This window comes from Thunnus thynnus, chromosome 19 (genome assembly GCF_963924715.1).
Source record: "Thunnus thynnus chromosome 19, fThuThy2.1, whole genome shotgun sequence".
Lineage (NCBI taxonomy): Eukaryota > Metazoa > Chordata > Actinopteri > Scombriformes > Scombridae > Thunnus > Thunnus thynnus.
This window is the reverse complement of record NC_089535.1, coordinates 17,934,570-17,953,783: the sequence shown is the minus strand read 5'-3', so window position 1 is coordinate 17,953,783 and position 19,214 is coordinate 17,934,570. Positions and strand designations below refer to the sequence as shown.

General features: G+C 38.9%; 2 protein-coding genes across 6 annotated transcripts in view; one reads left to right on the top strand and one right to left on the bottom strand.

The window, feature by feature from the left end:
- Nucleotides 1-45: 45 nt before the first annotated feature.
- cdc37l1 (cell division cycle 37-like 1) lies at nucleotides 46-13,107 on the bottom strand. 2 transcript variants are annotated; one of them, XM_067573877.1, is made up of 8 exons: nucleotides 12,972-13,107; nucleotides 12,742-12,871; nucleotides 11,315-11,614; nucleotides 11,029-11,122; nucleotides 9,341-9,456; nucleotides 7,939-8,061; nucleotides 7,532-7,705; nucleotides 46-3,307 (listed from the first exon to the last, which is right to left on the bottom strand). In XM_067573877.1, the coding sequence occupies exons 2-8, from the start codon at nucleotides 12,844-12,846 to the stop codon at nucleotides 3,188-3,190; spliced, it is 1,032 nt and encodes a 343-aa protein (XP_067429978.1). In that variant the 5' UTR covers nucleotides 12,847-12,871; nucleotides 12,972-13,107; the 3' UTR covers nucleotides 46-3,187. The 2 variants fall into 2 exon arrangements, with proteins under 2 accessions (XP_067429978.1, XP_067429979.1); XM_067573878.1 differs by having other exon boundaries at nucleotides 46-3,304; nucleotides 12,742-13,104.
- exd3 (exonuclease 3'-5' domain containing 3) overlaps nucleotides 12,267-19,214 on the top strand; it is a 46,521-nt gene continuing 39,573 nt past the window's right edge. Inside the window, exons 1-3 of one of the 4 annotated variants that reach the window (XM_067573873.1) lie at nucleotides 15,176-15,296; nucleotides 16,189-16,286; nucleotides 16,831-16,890. In XM_067573873.1, coding sequence (XP_067429974.1) covers nucleotides 16,863-16,890 — 28 coding nt within the window. In that variant the 5' untranslated portion in view covers nucleotides 15,176-15,296; nucleotides 16,189-16,286; nucleotides 16,831-16,862. Of the gene's footprint in view, nucleotides 12,390-12,524; nucleotides 12,544-15,166; nucleotides 15,297-16,188; nucleotides 16,287-16,830; nucleotides 16,891-19,214 lie in introns of those variants that run through there. The other 3 variants (XM_067573874.1, XM_067573875.1, XM_067573872.1) reach the window with 3 other exon arrangements.

Below are 19,214 nucleotides of genomic sequence, written 5' to 3'. Positions count from 1 at the left end.
CTAAATGGTGAGATGATGATAATCAACAATGCATCACACAGCAGCTTTAAATCATAAATGCATGTACTGTACTTTAATGCATCATCTGGTATCTTTAATTCCACAGTGTGCAGTGAAAATCGTACTGATCATGTCGCTCAGCAGATTTTCATACCAATTTTTGTTGTCTTGTTAAATTATTATAATCCAGGGGACAGTAATCTGGAAGCCTAAAATCTGGCAAAAAACTTCCTTGAACTCTGACAAAAACAAAGTCAGAAGAAAACAAAAAATACAAAAGTGAAACAATAAAACAAAAAATGTCACACAATTCAAAACACAAGCTCGTCTAAAGCCTGCAAGTGAAATAAAAATGTTCAGAATTTCTGATTTCATTCTGGATGGCTAGGAACAACAACAAAAACGTGACAAAAATCAACAACACGGTATGAGGAAGAATAATACAGTTTTTAAACACTCCACCTCAACCTCTTTAAAAAAAACCCAACTAGTTTCTTTCTGTTTCAAAAGGAGAAATATAAAGTGCAGGACACATTCAGATGCAGAGAGCTCCTTTCTGCATATAAACATATAGTTTAAGTCTTTTTGTGGAGAGCTCAGCCCTTTTTTTTGCCTCCCCTCCATACCGGCACTTTTTTTTTTTATCTAGATCACAGAAATGAGAACTTTAACGGACGACAGTCGACACAGAGAGATTGTATTGAGAAACTGGCGGGTTGTGACTCAGCTTCAGATGCTGGGTAAAGATGACTTAACTGGTAAATAAAAAAGTATTTTGGCCTATCACTGAACCAAAAAATAATACAGAACGCCCACACAGACCTAGTAAACCTTTTGTACACCGCAGAAATTTAGCATGACGTGTACTGCATCACCTGTATTTAAAGGTGTGATTCAACTCACTGCTTGAAATTTTAGGCTTTGATTATGTGAACGCCTGATGAAATATATTCCAAGGGAGCATCATTCAGCTGATGAATAATTATCAACTAAACTGACAAAACACAGTTCCCTCTTTCCACCTTACATTATCATGCATCTTGCACCCAGACAACAGCTAGATGTGGATTATTCACATTTACACTCGACACTAAAATTGCCTTAATATCCTCATAAAACCGGGCTTATCTTGCCCTTCTCAAAATGCGTATTTGCATCGAAAGCTGAGTGCTTTGACATGCATTAAATGCTGAGTTATATTGTGTTTTCTCATAAACATAATCCTGCAGGCGCTTACTAAAAAGGCATGCACTATTCATTATTTGTATTTGTCTTATATCAAGGCGTTTAAATAAATATGAACCAACGATTAACTCTGTGAGGCTGAATTATCTGTCAAAGAAAAGGACTAAGTCCACGACAACAATAATTTTTTCAGAATACAGCTGTATATTGTCATCTTCTGTGTTTGTGTGCCGACCGAAAAAATTCAAATGTGTCTCTAGTGATTTTGTATATGATTCCTTGTAAATGTTGCTGTATTGGGTGAATCTATACATGTATAAAACATACATGTTTAAACACCATCTAGATAAAATCTGAATGCCAAAGATGCATGTTAATGGTAGATGTAAAGAAGGTTTAAGTTTCTCTAAGCTGTTCCAGACAACACTAAGGAATACTTTTTGGAAAACCCTCATCCTGCCTTTCATTAAACGAATCAATTGCCTCAACTGCCCCACTTCTGATGTGACGACCTTCATCTGTCTGTATCCTACATGGTCAGAAGCAGAAGATATAAGGCCACACTGATAATGACAACCACTCTGCATTTGTAAAAGCAGTGCGTATCTGTTCCATTTAATTTTTATAACTCTTTATGCTCGACTTCAAGCAACAAAGCTGGCTGCTCTTTATGGCTTCTCTGGCGCAGTAAGGACTGGCAACAAACAGTTAACAAGCCTTGTAACAAAAGCCAAAGTCACAAAAGCCTTGTAAAAGTTGACACCATGTTTATCTACCTCCTTCAAACACCTGTTCATTCTGGACAACAAGCTACTGCATTATTTATCCTCTCCTGCTAATCTGTTTGCAACAAGGTTTCTCACAGGTGAGAGTCTGAACCGAGAGCTTTGAATCCAGCCTTTTTTACTCCAAGATTCTGAATTCATTCTAACCTGTCAGGATGAAGGCTGGAGAGAACATAAATCAAGGAAACCACAACTGGGGCAACCTTACTATCTGTATATGTTACAGATTTAGTCATTACACCATTAAACACATTTAAAACAGCTCTTTGCACATGAGCATACAGCCAGCTGGTTCTTGTAGTGAACCAACTTTGAAAAAAAGCATCAAACTTCCAGGATCAAGATATTTCTCATTGAAGACATAACTCCTAACATGCTTAGCAGGGCCTGATCATATGCAATTTTATTTCCCCTCATGATTGAAATCCAATTATTCAACAGGTCACACCTGTTGAGCAACCACCTTTTTTATATTTACTTGGACCTGTAGACACATTATTGGACAGTTTTTTGTTTGTTTTCTACACCTGTGCAGTTTTAAATTGTACTTTTAATAGACACACAGCATCAAGCACAGAGTAGTGAACTATCAGTTTGCCGTACTGTACATATAAATGTACTGTACATATAAATGTTAAGCATTAACCAAAAGTCAGTCATGCTTCTCTCATACTTGACATGATTCATTTTAAGCACCTATGACAATACTCCTCAGATGTCCACTGACCTGAGTCCTACTTCAGGGATTGGATTTAGTACCAAACTAACTTTTGTCCGGAGACTTTATCAGTTTAGTATTCTTGGTGTTGTCTGGATTTAATTATCAATTTGTCAGTTTGTTTTGCTTTCAAGTCCGGAGGTTTCTCTTTTTCGGGTGAAAAAAAGGAACTAGATTGAAGGATATAAGGACTCCGTCTGCAAGACCAGGGTTATGACACAACTCATGCATTTAGCTGGTAAAAGACACTGCAGGAGGCTGACCACAGTGACATAATAACAGCAACACTGACTGTAAAACATTATTTCCTGCAGGTTCTCCTCCGAAAACTGACTAGAGAACATCAATCAAGACTGATCATGCTTCCCTTTATTCCTGCTCTGCACCAGCGTTTTTTCAGCCTGGTTTGCTGTGTCTAAAGAGGGCTTCAAACTCAGCTTGTTCCTAAACGGGGAGACGGCGGAAGATGGAAGAAAAGCAGTGGCCGACCCCACATTCCCTAGGAGGTCTCCATCATGCGTATATCCTCTGTTTCTGTAGCTTCCTCCTTTGTCCACCTCCCTGTGTTTGTCCACAGTCCCGCCTCCAAACAGCGCTTCATTGGGTACTCTGCCACCTGCTGGAGAGAGACAAAGACAGGAGGGTTCACTGACAACCAAAACCATCAAAGGTTTGTGTTTTTATAACGAACAAATGAAAATCAAAAATAGGTTTTAAGGGGAGAGAGAGAGAGACTCTGAGGCTTAACCTACTGTTGCTTTGTTAGAGGATTATAAGGGTTATGTAACTTCACTCTGCCTCTTTAACATTTCATGCACTCATATCTGCAACTAGAATTTTGATCGTAGATTCACACATTTTCCTTTCTGAAGATTTTGCCATGAACTGACACAAATCTGGAAGGCTTTTCTTCAGAACAACTATTTCTCATTTGTGTATGCTCTTGCAATCACTCCTCAGAGACGGACTCTTGAGTTCAAATTGAAGTGAAGAAAGATGCTACAGGATGAAAACAGCACAACTCCAAAAGCAAGACCAGGAGAACCAAGCGTCGGTTTCGATGGGCTCAGTCGCATTCCTGGGTCATCTTTCCTCTTTGAGAGAAGAGGGGGAGGTTTTCTCTTTTCTCTGAGTAGCTGTTTGGCAGCAACTCGAGCTGAGAGGCCAATAGAGGGGAGGAGGATTCATTCACTCTCTTTTACAAAAGGCTTTCAACCAAGATCACTAAATAGATTCATGATTTTACAGTTTAGTCTGTGGCATTTTGGCAACCTTCACACCTTTACTTCATCTAAATGTTGAGTGTTGCTGGTCACATAATATGACTTCACTGACTCCACTCATGTAACCTGGAAACATAATGACGCAAAACAATAATCTCTGAGGGGGAATTGTCTGTGATACCTGACATGATGATTATGGGGAAAATGACAAAGAAAGGCATGACAGGGGTGATGATACTGTCTATTATTTTGTAGGAGGACAACCGCTTGTTCGGTAATTGTGTTAACTAATCTTTGATTCCTAAGAAAAATAAGAGACAGACTCGCCTGGATTCCAAAGTTGGTAAGAGCAGACCCTCGACCTGCAGAACTGACCTTTGTAACCCTTTAAGTGGGGGTTGATTAGTGATGCTCAACAGACTAAGAAACACCTCCTAGAAACCATTTCTGACCAACAATTTGTAAAGCCTCCCTGCAAATCTGAGTCAAACCTGAAATTCATGTAAACTAAATGTCTAATTATTATGCAAGATATATCATGTTATTTGTCATGTAAATACAAGAAGAATGGTATAACTTTCATAGTTGTGTGACTATCTACTAAAGAGATATAGGATTTTGAATTTATTACCTTTGTACTACATGTAATAATACTGCCCTCTATTGACAAGAGTCAAATTCCCTTATGTTAAGAGTTAATGAATGTTCGGTAACCATTGATTTGTATTTTAAAATCACCCGAGCGTTTAACCTGTGATCTATTAACCTCATAGACAGTCATATTTTAGTAGCTAAAGTAGATAAGTAGTTGTATTGAAAGAATTGAAAGAAGTTTCTGAAGTAATAGGAATGTAAAGATATAATGTTTGAACTTATATTTAAATATGTTTCTGGAAGTAATCTAATCACATAAGTGTTGCCTAACTTTATTTCCTTTCACTATAATATTAAACTTTATTTCAGTAGATGGTTTGAGATGTGTAAATAGTTTGAGAAAGTTGAATCAATGAAGGTTGTATGCTTAGACATCGTGACGTGTTAATATGAATGTTAATGCTTGTTATGTTATTAGAAGAACTGACGTATCATGAAACATGTGTAAACTTAACTGTTTTCTTGAACGGTTTTACAAATATGATTGCAGGACTGTTATTAATCAGAAAATATCATGAAATGCTTGAACATTAATTAAAAAGAATGTGTTTACAGCTTTAATGTGAAATACAAGGCCACAGTGATTTGAAGTGTGATTTATGCATGTAAAAACTCAAAATTAGACTTCCCAAAAATTCTTTTTCTTCAGGCTGCAAATGACCAGCCGCACCTAAAGCTCCAAGAACGAAGAAATTGAATATTCATCAATAATGCGGCATGAAAAACCTTTAGAACACACCCAAACTATCCTAACTGGAAAGAAAGCCTCAAAGAGATTCTTCTTTGAGCTGGCCTCCGAGAACTCGAGAAAATTCAGACCAAATTCAACCAAATATATCCATGGTTAATCTTTTATTACAACAAGTTAATTTGTTTTGTTTTATTAGTAACATTAAGTCTTGTATTTCCACGTAAAGCATTTTATTTTGTATGTAGCATAGTCAGTCTAAACTTTATTCGACACTCAACTCAAGTTACGACAAGCCAACCAAAGCCTGAATCCTCAACTTAAACTACTGAAGAAGAAGAAGAAGAACGCTTAAAACTGAACCTCTACCTGCTCTTTGAGAGAGAATCAAGATCGATTTTGTGGTACGGAAAAAAGTCACAATATTCACAGTGGGGCTGTAAAACTGTTGAGATTGCTGCTACAATGGAATATGTGATACCTGAGAAATAAGAATTATGTTCTTTTCTGTTTTGCACTTCTGACTTATCAGGTTTAAGCTTGAGATATTACACTTCCAGCAAACATGTGACTAAGTCAGATAAAACTAAAAGTGAGAATATTCTGCCAAATTTCTACCATGTGGGAGGAGTTCGGGGTTACAAATGATAGAAAAACACAAGACAAGACAAGACAAAAGGCTGTCTGCAAATATTCTATGCAGGTCTGGTCTGATAACATCACTGACATGTACTCGAGATCCTTGTATCAGAATCAGAATCCTCTTTATTGGCCAAGTATGTTTACACATATGAGGCATTTGACCCCAGTTTAGTGGCTCTCAGTGAACCTACACAGAATAACAACATAACAATCTTCAAAAATATACACAAGGAATGGCTATATACAGGTGAACCTGTTTCTGTGAACTTTAAACAGGTTACAAATAATGCAACGAAGTAAGGAATGCAAGGAATGATGAGATAAATATTAAATGGTAAAACTAGAAATATCACCTTGCGATTGAATGCCTCTGCCAACCAGTCAAGTTGCAGTTTACATCCGTGTCCACACTCACATAATATTTATATATTATATATCATATAATAAAAGGTATTAAGTGTATTTTCATTGTATGTGTTCACATGTTTGGCCAATAAAGCTGATTCTGATAAAAGACAAAGTTGTAGCCATGACAGGAGACAATGCTTCAGATGGATGTTGCTGCAAAAAAGCTACAAATTCTGAAACGTGGATGCTTCACACACATCTTCAACCCGGCAGCACAGAAGATCTAAACAATCACCACAGTTTCAAGGTGGGCACCCAAGATTAGTGTCACCAATTCAGTATCAGACCAAATGTGAAATATGGTCACAATCTCTCCTTCTGTTCTGTTTATATACATACTGTATAGTAGGTAGTTATGTACAGTATATACAGCCTATTTAGATATACAGTAGTGAGTAAAATGCATTGCACATTTTGAATTTTAGACTAAAATAAATATATACAATTTGTAGGTACAGTGGGTATTACAGCGGTCAGGGTAATTGCACAGTGCCATGGTGAGTTAACTGTTCATAAGTGTGGCGGCGAGGGGGGAGAAAATGTTCCTGTGTCAGGTGGTTTTGGTGTAGAGTGTTCTGTACACATACAGTGTTCAGTATGTGGGTGAAGTTACACTCTGGCAGTGGCTGTGTACACAAGTGGTATCTTGTGCAGTGTTTTTTTTGTGTATTTTTTTTCTGAATCCTTCCCTCTTGCTTTGTAATATTATCACCATTTGTGAGAAACGATGGAGAGACACGTGTGTTTTCAAGCCAGGTAATTGTGCCACCATGCAATTTGTGCAGCTAACAAGACATATACAAATAACGCAGAAAAGGACAAAAATATGTCAAAGTAATTATCCTGCTAAGATGAAAACTGAACACGAGCAAGCAAATGTGAAAATGGTTATATTGTGTGACATTATAATACTAAGAAATAGAGCAAAACATAAGCTGACACTTAAAAATCCAGCAGCCAGCTAAAAGAAAACATTACCAGTTTCATGTATCAGAGGACTAACATCTATATAATAACTCAATGGTGCCATCTAGGGTATCTGCAATAATCTGGGTCAATTTTCAACCAGTCTGTTATTGCATACGACAAAATAACTAAAAGTAATCTTAAATAATAAACCTAACAATATCTCAGAAATGTATCATATTACCTCAGAGATTGACAATCTTTACATGGTTTCTCTACAAAAATGATTTACTTGGGAGGAAACTCAAGTAGAAACACTTACTGGATGTAAAGAGTCCTGGGCTTCTTTGGGGTCGAGTCTGCAGTGTGTGCCTGTACTCTGCTGTTCAGTGTTGTTGGGTGTATCACCTTTACACTTGACAGCGTATTCTTTCAGTCTGTATTTGAAGGCCTCGAGCTCTGCATGGAAGACTTCTAAGTAGACGTCTTGTCCTTCCTACACAGCGACAAAGGCAACAATGTTAGGAAAACAAAGCACAGCATGGCTTACAGCACACAGCACCTGTCTGCACTTTTGTCAGCAGAAATCAAATTCACACAGCCTGTATTAACATGTACTGAAGAATAGAGCTGTAAACTATGTTAAATCATGTGGCTACACACAGCAGTTGAAAGCCACAGATGGTACAGTACTGTACATACAGTATCTATCAGATGTAGGTGCCTTACTTTGGCTTTGTGGAAGAACTGTCTGAAGCAGCCTCTTGGATCCTGCTGAGAATTTGAGGCCATCTCCAGGATGAACTGCATGACAACGGCTTGGTGCGCCACCTGCTCCATTAGTGCTTCTTTCTGCAGAACAAAAAACAAAAAAACTGATTTAGGAGTGTCTTAACAGTACACACCTTTAACCTCTTTAGCTGCCCACGCATCATAAAGCACTTTAAAAAAAATGTAACAGTTACTGAACAATTGAATACTCAACATCTATGCAATAATATACCGTATATGGTGTGTTAGGAGTCAAACTCTTCCTGGAGTATCAGTGAGCAAGACTTTGGAGACATCTCATGAAAAATACATTTCAGGGCTATATACAGTACAGGGCTGCCAACTCTCATGCACTGACCATGAGACTCACGCAATACGTCCATTTTCTTGTGCAGTGAAAAACAATTTTGTGACTGATAACTTTGTGGTGCAAAAAGAGGACACTGACAGCGCAAGGACAGACAAGACAGAGCAGCAGTGAATTATTCAGAGCATCAGGAGGAAAATGAGAAATAAACACAAATCTATATCATAATGTAATATCTATACCCCCCGCTAATTATGTATCTATCCAAGTTTGCTCCCACATTTTAAAACATATCCAGGCACTTGTGCATCGACCTGTTTACTTCTATTTGGATAAACCTGAGCATAGATCTTTCTTTGTTTTGAATAAAAGTGTATCTCAAAAATGCTACCTTTTTTGCTAATTTGCTAATAATCATATTGTGTGAGTCTACATTAGTTTAAAATTTCTTGTGAACATGTGAAAATTAGGACCCACAAATGGGACTGACAAAGCGGATGAGGCCTTTCTCAACAGAAAGAACTGTTGAACCTATTTGACTCTTAAATACCTAATATATGCTGGTTCCTTTGAAGGGTGTTTATATTGAAGTCATTATCTGTGTGTGTGTGTGTGTGTGTGTGTGTGAGTTAGCATGCAGCCTTACTTTGTTGAACTCTGTTGACTCAGTAGGAAAAGCACAGGAGTGAAAATGGATGGATGTTGTACTGGCATAAAATGAATGATGGGTGAATTCCATTTAGCTGTTTCAGTTTCAGATTTCTGCTACTGTGTATACTGGCTCACTGTCATGGCTTACTGGGACACGTGAATACAAGAGAGCCATCGTTAATGTTATTAGTAACACCTGTGCTTTTCCTACCATGACAAGTTGAAATTTATTTTGTGAAAAAGGGCTATTTTAATCAAAGTGGCCAGTGCAGTTTATGCAACTACTCCAAAAGTGCATTTTCATTGTCTGCAGATGTCAGTGCACATGCTCAGGCACGCGGTTCGTTGTTTACATGGCTTTTCTAGTTTGACGAGCTGAGATGAATGGACTCAGTACATTACCCTTTCTTGCTGTAGTCTGATGCACCACAGAATTAAGAAGTTGGCTGTTTCCTCACTTATGAGCTGAGGCATGTTTGCAAGGAATCGCTGACTGTCATCCCATCTCCGCAACATACCTGATGAATAGAAACAAAGTATATCAGATTAGGTCTTCTGAAGACTTAGAACCACATGAGTGTTTTTTCATTTGAGCTGTCAAAAAAAACAAACTCCATAGTGATAATATTCTGAGGAACTGTATGAAAATGAGCACTGCAGTGACTTTTAAAAGTGCTTTGAAGTATTTTTTTTCTTATAGATTATATGGTTAATACACAGAAGACAAAAGGATAATAATTGTATCAAAAATGCTTTTTTTGTTTGCAGAGATAAAGTAGTAGCCTGTTCATACAAGGCCGAGTGTGCAACATGTTGTCTCTTGCAACATTTGCTGCTGTTTTGTGAGAATGTTACTATGTTGATTAATTATACAGACGGGTGACAAATTAAAGGAAAAACTGGTACAGGCATGAATGCTTCACCCTATCAACACTCCTCATCACAGTGAGGGGATCTGGTGACTCTGTTATGCTGTGGGGGGCATTTTGCTGGCATGGTTTGGGTCCACTTGTCCCCTTAGAGGGAAGGGTCACTGTAGATCAATACAAATTTGTTCTGAGTGATCACCTTTCTCCTATGATGAAACATTTTTATCCTGATGGGAGTGGTCTCTTCCAGGATGATAATGCCCCAATTCACAGGACACGAAGGGTCACTGAATGGTTTGATGAGTATGAAAATGATGTGAATCATATGCTATGACCTTCACAGTCACCAGATCTCAACCCAATTGAACACCTATGGGAGATTTTGGACCGATGTGTTAGACAGCACTCTCAACCACCATCATCAAAACACCAAATGAGGGAATATCTTTTGGAAGAATAGTGTTCATCCCTCCAGAAGAGTTCAGAGACTTGTAGAATCAATGCAAAGGCTGAGAAACACCATTCTTCAAAAAGATATTCCCTCATTTGATGTTTGGATGATACATGCAGGGTAAATTGTGTATCCTGCATTTCCTGTTCCAACTTTCAACTTTATTATTATCCCAAAGGAATTTTATTTGCAGGCAGTCATAAGACTCAGGTCAGATGAATTGAGGTCAATGAGCAGAATCATCCTCTATGTTTAAAGATAATAGAAATGATCTAAAAGTTATAATAAAAGTATTATAACTAGTATAATAAAAGTTGAAAGTAAGGACTGTGATATAGACTCTTAAATGCAGTGCAAGGTTTCATGCTGGCTAGTGTTTTTGGCAATAATTTAAATGGTGCCTCAATAAAAATTTACATAGGAAGTACTCATAATTTGGATAAAAATCAGCTGATTCAAACTATAGTGTAATTGACAAGAACCAGGAGTTTTCTGAAAAACAATGGTGACTTGCCTTCTTCCACCACAGTTAAATATGAAAGTGTTCATGTGAAACGAGTAAAACTTAAATCATTCAAGTATGCACATGAAAACTTAATACTATGACCTCTGTCAGCGAAGCTGGAGGAGAAATCCTGCCTAAACCTGCAACAATCTTCAAGCCACAAGTTGCACAGCTAAAAGATTATATTTCATTTAAATGAAAACAAACTAGACCCAGCCTTTCCACAATTCCTATTTGCCATATTCTGATTTGACATGTCACTTACCAAAATGCCTGATCTCTTGCTCATACTTTTGGAGAAACGTCTTGCACTTGTCCTGATCCATTTCTACAGGTTGACTTTGGACATTGATAATACTCTGGAAGAGAGAGAAGACACTAACTGAGTGCTGATGGTTTCACTACATGGGCAGTATACAATAAAATAAGTATAAGAAAATGTTAATAAACAGACAACAACACAACGTAACTGTGTCTCTTAAAAACATCTAATAATGACAGGAGTTGTATTTGCATTTGTGATTAGTTTATTTTTATTTTCCCATACTTACCTTATCAAAAACATCCCAGCTTCTGACAGCTCCGAGCACAGGACTGCGGCTGGGTTCCTGACCCCCCAGCATGCTCTCCTTGCGGCGCCACTCCTCCACAGTGTGTGTGAGTTCTGTGGGGCAGGCCAGAGTCCGAGCGCGTTCCTGCTCCAGGGACTCAGAGCTGTGGACGCCTAGAGAACATAGCTGGTCCTGGGCCTCTGCCAGTGTCCAGCTGGACACGATAGAGGCCTTAACACGACGCTGCTGGCTCTGGCATAGTGATGCCATGGCACTATCACAAAGGTGAGATGATGGTGTCTGATGTGACACAGTATGAAAAGAAAAAGGGACAAGAGAGCAAAGGAACAGTCAGTCAGTGACTCAGGTCAAATAAAGAGTCCATACTTTGTACACATAGAGGACAGTGTACACATAAAAAGATAGCTTAAGATGTAAATATTAGAGCACTGATTTGCAAATGTGTACACAATAATCCTGTGCATTTTAATTTCACCATCTGTCTCCAGTAAGTTTGACGATGCAAAAACCCCCATAAGAGGAGGTCACATCAACAACATCCCCCTGAGGAGAGAGAGGGATTATATTTATTCTGGATATCTCTCATCACCAGGGGGCTTAACTTTAAAACCTAATCTTAATCCTTATTTTAGTCCCAACTATTCTACATCATTTTTTCCGCCTACAGTATGATTCTCTCTCCTGGGACTGAACAGCTGACATCTACATACTCCCCAATCACTCTGAGTCATCAAGTAAATTTAGGCCATTAGCTTTTAAGCTTTCATGACATGCTGTATTTGTAACAGGGTGGAGTGAGAGGGTTAAAAATAAATAAATGCTTGTTTCCATCTATCCATGGTTAACCAAACAGCCTAAATGCCTCTTCTGGTCATCATCCAGCCTTCACACACACAGCTGTCAGTGTCTGATAATATCGAGGACCAGGGGAATTGACAGAAGAGAGAGCTGCTGTGTCCTGTTGTGGCCTCTGATCTCACCGTCCCGCATACGGATGAGCTCTTTCCGAAGCTGATTTCAGCAATGTCCTCACAGGACGATGACAGCGCAAGAGGTCTGTTTACCTTATATGCTAAAGTAGGAGGCTAAAGTAACTGCGCGACTGTGGGTTTGCACCAGGTTAGCAGTGAGTGTTTTATACCATGAAGGGGAGGTCAGCTGCCCCCTCTCATCTCCCCAACTGACGAGAAAACTACACTTTATTAAAGGTTAGAAACTGAACAACGAAATAAGAAATGCAAGACTACTGAAAAACACACGCTACTTGCTGTTCAAGACATCAAACTTGGCACTTTAATGACACCCAAACAGGCTTAGCTTAACTGTTAGCATGAACGCTAAGTTACCTCTATGACAGAAAGTGAGGTCGACGCCAACAAGCAGTCGGCTAGCATGAGCTAACTTACCTGCTGGTGAGGGTGAACGCCACTGCAGCCCCTGCCCGGTGAAGCTGGGTCACTGCCAGGCTCTTCGACAGGGTAAATGGGGGCTCCGTTGCCCAGCCACTCCATCACTGCTGCGCCGCTAGCTGGCTAGCTGTGTTTGGAGAACCAGAAACAGTGTTGCACTGTGAGACCCGCTGTTTCCCCCCCCGAGTTAAATATGATCTAAATGCCACTCTGACACTCCGACAGACCTGACTGGGGAATATGAAGCACCACAGCTCCTGTAAATAACAACGTTACCTAACCTAAAACAACAACAACAACAGTCACCAACGGCGGTGCCAACATCAGTTGCCTAGAGGTGACGCGCAGAGCACGTGGTAAACAACTTGGACCACGTGTCCACGCTTTCAATTATTTCTATTCTAGTCTATAATTAAGGGACACTTAAGCTATGTTTAAGGTCATCATGAGATAAAAATTATATTATAAGATAAACTTGATTTGGGGCAGCGTCATATTAACATACGGTACTTTTAGGCACTAAAAGTGAGGATGCTTTCAAATATGATACCATGAATAGTTTTTTATTTATCAGTTAACTTCAGAAAACGTTCAGTAAACAGAAGAAACCTAAATGAAATCAACATTGTTTGTGATCAAGCTTTGCCTTTAAAACAGCACCAGTTCTCCTAGGTACACTGTTTTGTTTTTGCACACAGTTTTTCATGGTACTTGCCAGATAGGTTGTTCCAAGCGACTTAACTTGCCACATTTCTTCTGTGGATTTATGGGTCTCAGTTTTCTCTGTCTCTTTATGTAATCCCAGACTTTGTGGATGATGTTGAGATCAGGGCTCTGTCGGGGCCATACCATCTGTTGCAGGACTCCTTGTTCTTCTTGTAGGTGAAGATAGTTCTTCAGGACTCTGGTTGTATGTTTGGGGCCATTGTCGTAAATGTGGGACAGATCAGACGCCTCTCTGATGGTATTGCATGATGGATAAGAACCTAAACATCTAAAGCGCCTATTATTTTTGCATAGTACTGTATGTAGTTGCCTGGTTTGTAATCCAGCCTTCATTTGGAGTTTACCAAGTTTACCTGCTCAATACACTTCCAAAGAAAAATGACTGTTGTTAAGTCATTGTATAGGGCTCTTTTATAAGATATATAAATGTGGCTGTGACAAAGAATGCTACAGGAAGTCATTCCTGCCAACTGCCATCAGTCTGTACAATGACTCTCCTCTGACAGTGAAGACAGACTGCTCACATGGATTTTCATTTACGTATTATCCATCACATCTGTTATATCTCAGATTCATCTGGTGATTATCTTTCAAGTACAATATGTACATACTGTTACATATGTACAGTATATACGTTATGTAAATTCAAGTATCAAGTAACATTCATGGACAATCATGCACCTTAGGCTACTACCTTAGCAACATCCACCTGACTTGCACTAATGAACAGTGTACTATACTATAGCATATTAACATCATTGAACAGTGTATACTCAACAAATAGTATATTATAGGTAAGGTTATATTCTATTATCTCCCCTGCTCCACCTATCCATCACTCTTGGATTAGAGATATTTTCTACTTTGTTAATGTGGAAAACATTAGGTGTACACTGAGAGGATCATCTGCCAGTTTTAAGAAGACATGGAGACCATTTTTTGCATATGCTGATAAACTAACCTTCACTACCATCCCGGACTGACAAACTCTCAGACCATTTTCAATATTCTTACCTAATTTATTTAAATTATTTATTTTGTGCTTTATTGTTGTGTACTCCACATATGTGTATGTATACACATATATAGATATTTACTTCTTCTTATTTCTCATAGGTTTGTTTTGTTTGCTTTCTTTTCTTTTTCATCTATCTATCTATCTATCTATCTATCTATCTATCTATCTATCTATCTATCTATCTATCTATCTATCTATCTATCTATCCAGCTATCTCTTTAAAAAAAATCCAGGCTATGGAGAAAAAGAAATACAAAGAAATACAAGAAATACAAAATTTGTTGTAAAACGAAATGTGCTTTTTTTTCTTTTAAAAGAAGAAAACAAACAGACAGTATTTAGCGGTCTGTTCCGCAGTCCTCGGTCAGAAGGTGGCGGTAGTTTTCTTTGAACCCGACAGCTTCCACTGAAAACCACGGAGTAGATCAAGAGCAGCCTCAGAGAATGAATATGCCCTGATTTTGGGATTACAGGCAACTTTACCTACAGTGTATGCACCGTTCCCAATAAACTCCCATCAATCTCGTATCTAACGCTGTGGATATTTATGTTTACTGTCAGAGTTGTGAGGTACTTTTGTGGATACGGTTGGTAAGTCCCCAAAAGAAGCCAGGTTTCTGTGCCGTATGAGAGAAAGTGCTGCCTGAAAGGTTATACGCAGGGCAGAAATAGCTCAAATAACAACTAAACGAACCGTCTGTGACGTAACGTACAAGTAGGTAGTTATTTTTCTGTCTGACGTAGGCGAACAGCAAGAAAATAACGCATGGTTAGTGTATTTGCGTCAATAGCACAACGTGACACCAGTGTAAGTAAATATTTTTTGCTCATTTATAAACATACGAATAAAGTCGATTGTCTACCGGAAAGCAATATGACAAGTTAGCACTGAGGTGTGAGCTAGCTTAAAATGAGACACAAGCCAACTAATAGACTGTGGAAACTACAAACACGGTTATGGCTTTTAGTGGACACTTGCATCAAAAACACTCGAGAAAATATGAAATGAACACACACACGGGTCTCGTCAGAGTGTATGTTTGATTTGACTGGGTCTTACAAGCTAATGTTTGCTAACAGAGAGTGTGAAACTCAGCACAGAGGAAGTAGGATGCGTCTTTGTTACCACTAGGTGGGGATAGAAGATAAGTAGACAGACTTGACTGCAGGTGTGCCGTATCTCTACTCTCTTCATCCTCAATCTCCTGAAAAAAAGTGCTGCTGCCAGGACAGTGCTGAGTGCCAAAGCCCGCCTCTACAGCCTGCAGACATTCAGACAGGGAGAAACAACCAAACCAGACTTCAGGCCTAAAAAAAACATCCTCAGCCTGAAATCAAGTTTCATAGCCAGCTGGCATCTTGCCCTTTCTCAGGCTGCTGTTCCCACAGGTTTCTGTGTGTGTGTGTGCAGGAATGATAATATCAGCAAAACTGGTTCATAATCATTAAGTACTGAACAGTTTTACTTGAAGTTGGTCTAGATATGACTTTTTCTTCTCCACTTTCTTTAAAGATCCCCTCCAGACATGTTTTAAGATGGATAAAAAATACTCTTCTTTGAATAATAATTTGTGTCTGATATGGTTTTGCCGAAAAAAAGTTAAATTATCTTGTAATAATCCTTAAAACTACATTTATTACTTCTCCTTGATTAAAAAAAAATTAAAAATCTATATATATGTAAATATATTTCATTTCAGAAGTTTAACTGGTGGACATGAGATGTCTCCTACTTCACTATAAAGTCCATTCTCAGTGTTTGTGCACTGGAGGCTTCAAGTTTCCACATCACACATGTGTAAGTTGAATATTGGACCAGGATTGGCTTACAAACTATTTTTGATGATTGTAGGCCCGCCCCTTAAAATTGGATTTTCAATGAGCACAAAAAAACTTTCCACTTTCAGCAGATAAATGAGAAAACTTCTTGTGTCAAACTCTGCACATGCATCATCCTGCACAGTGAAGTTCAAACATTCAACTGTAAGAACAAGAAGAAAAACAAATATTTGAGTGGAGGGGGACTTTTAAGTTTGTTTGTCACTTCAGTTTGTTTTTGGTACGGTGATATATGTCAAGAAACTGCAAAGTTGTTGCCCAACATAGTTGAGAACACACACTTACTAACATGCTGTATGTAGGAAATGGTATCTTGGCGTATTAGCTCAGTGCTTTGGCTTTACCGTAGTACTGTATGTATTACCTAATTTGATATGTTTCTTGAAAAATAGATAGTTCACCTGACTAACAATATTTTTTAATTGTGAAATACAATATATTTAATAGCAATTTTAATGGAGACCTATTTATAGAATTGTGTTGTTGCGTGCCTTCCTCTACAGAGTGACAGCAGCTCGCCATCCTGTGGACAGAAATGAACCACAACACTCCAGAGGCAGTGGGTTCGTATCACAGTTATCACAACACACGGCTCTCTTTCAATATTTGATCTAGAAACTAAACACAGGAGGGTTAACTGTATTGGGACCACTAATGTCCTTCAGGGTACCGTGGTTAAAAGGCACGTGTATTGACACTGACTTTTTTAATCCAAACAAGTATGCATCCTCAGAAAAACACATTTATGAAAAGAACAGTAACTTTGTTTACCTCAAGTGTAACTAAAGCAACTTCAAAAGCAGTGAATACAGGAATATCAGTCTGGTTTGATTGAGTCTGTGGCTGTGGTGGATTACCTTGCTGAAACTACTGCTTGACGACATTAAATCACCCCCACATAGTGTATTCTTCAAGTACCAGAACCACATTTTAAAGCACCCTTACTAAATAAATGTGTTGCCAAAGCAAAGTTACCAAGATTTGTAATTTATATGTGTTTCTTGATGACATTAGTTTGCTGAACACCACACAAGGAGCTCATGGAGTGTACAACGATATCAGCACCATCATTATTTTTTCACAGTGGAGCCTGTAGGTATGTGTCAGTCTATACTGGCATAGAAACCAAGCTGTAGTGTGTCACTTCTGGAGAGGTGATTAACACACAAACACTGCTTTAATAAGCACCAAAATTCTACAAGTGCTGTTAATCTCCTTGTCTTCGAGATCCTGCAGTGTCACCTGTTGAAAGCTTTTTCTAGCACCTACAACAAAATACAAAAGGAGAGGAGTACTTGTAGAAGAATGTTGTGGCATCCTTCCAGTGGAGTTGAGCCACTTGCACAACCCCTGCCAAGTCACACTGAAGCTGTTCTGGTGGCTGTAGTGACACCAAATGCCCCATTTAGACACTTGATCTTTGTGTTTCCTTTTATTTTGGCAGCTGCCTGGCAACAGGCTGTTGGACCTGCCCGCGGGTTTAATCTCTGTCTAATTTTACTGAAATTTAAGTGTGACTTCTATTGTTTTGTAAGAGCGGGAGACTAGGATAGTGTCACATTACTTTAAAGTCCACTTAGTTAAATGTAGTATTTCTCTCATATTTCAAGCTCTCATAGTTCAACAAATAAAGAAAAAAAAAAAATCACCTTCACAGAGGTGAATGAGTGCATCTACTGTATGTGTGTCCGTGTATTTGTATGCTGTAATGGGGGTTATTATGTTGTTATGAATGGGGAGCCGCCGGTTCTGTCATTGACCCACCAGCCAAGACTATAAAGACGCTACGTGCTCCACATTCCTCTCTTCTCCTCTCTTCTCCTCTCCTCTCCTCTCCTCTCCTCTCCTCACACAAACAGTGAAACTGAAGTGAAGTGGGTTGTGCTGTTTGTGTGAGTACACATGTTGGTCAGTGGGATGAATGAGCTGGAGAGGGGGGGTGTATAACAGCAGAGAACCCGAACAGCAAAGGAAACAGAAGCTATTCAAATGTCTGAAATTAAAGGACTTTTCCAACCATAGCCGTGTTTGCGCGACGTAGTCCATTCACCTCAAATCTACAGTCTACGGTGCCATTGACAGTTTTCCATTGCATGCTGTAACGTTGTTGTCGAAATGGTTTCATGGGGAGATAATCGTAGATATTTGTGAGTGGGGGGGGTAATTTGAAAAGCCTGTGCTGCGTTATCTTTCACAAAAAAAAAAGCAGATGTGCTATTCATTATGATATATTTCATACAGTATCTCAAGCAACTTCCAAGTGACTGGAAATCTATTTCCAAATTAAGTGGGAATGAATTTAAACTACTGACTGACTGGAAGATAGGAAATGGATTTAAAAGGGCTGAAACTGTTGTATACTCTAGAAACTAACTGGCGCTAATGCAAAACATTCATGATCTGTACTTAATGGGCCAAAATTAGACTTAACATCGCTATGCTGTTATAAAATGAGAACCAAAAATGAGGGAGACTTCCAGGGAAGAAAGGGAAAGTCATAAACAAGTGATAAAAAATGAATATGGGAGTGAGATAAAATGAGTAATGATATTTTAAGTATTTTAAAGTAGAAATTCAGAGGAGTAAATATAACAGATTCACAGACATCTAAAGTGAATATTTTAGAAGGAACACAAGGACGTAAATAGTGTCAGGCCAGGAAAGACACAGTAAAGAAGGAGGCCAACACACAGAGAGGGAGAGGCCTTTTGGTCTGCTTTCCCAGGCTATGCATCAGGAAGGCTGTATTTTTTACACCATGACCACCGCATAGCCCTTTCCTGGGGAAATCCGAGACAAAATCGAGAGAGGCTGCTGCAGGGAGGGAGCGGAGAACAGGAAAACTAGCCCTGGGAAGGAGGGAGGGAGGTAGGGGGGCAGGTACGGT

Coding starts and splice junctions, on each gene's coding strand:
- cdc37l1 (XM_067573877.1), bottom strand. CDS start 12,846: ATGGAGTGGCTGGGCAACGGAGCCCCCATTTACCCTGTCGAAGAGCCT. Junction 9,457..11,028: donor GCAAGAGATCAGGCATTTTG/GTAAGTGACATG, acceptor TCTATTCATCAG/GTATGTTGCGGAGATGGGAT. Junction 8,062..9,340: donor TCAGACTACAGCAAGAAAGG/GTAATGTACTGA, acceptor TTTGTTCTGCAG/AAAGAAGCACTAATGGAGCA.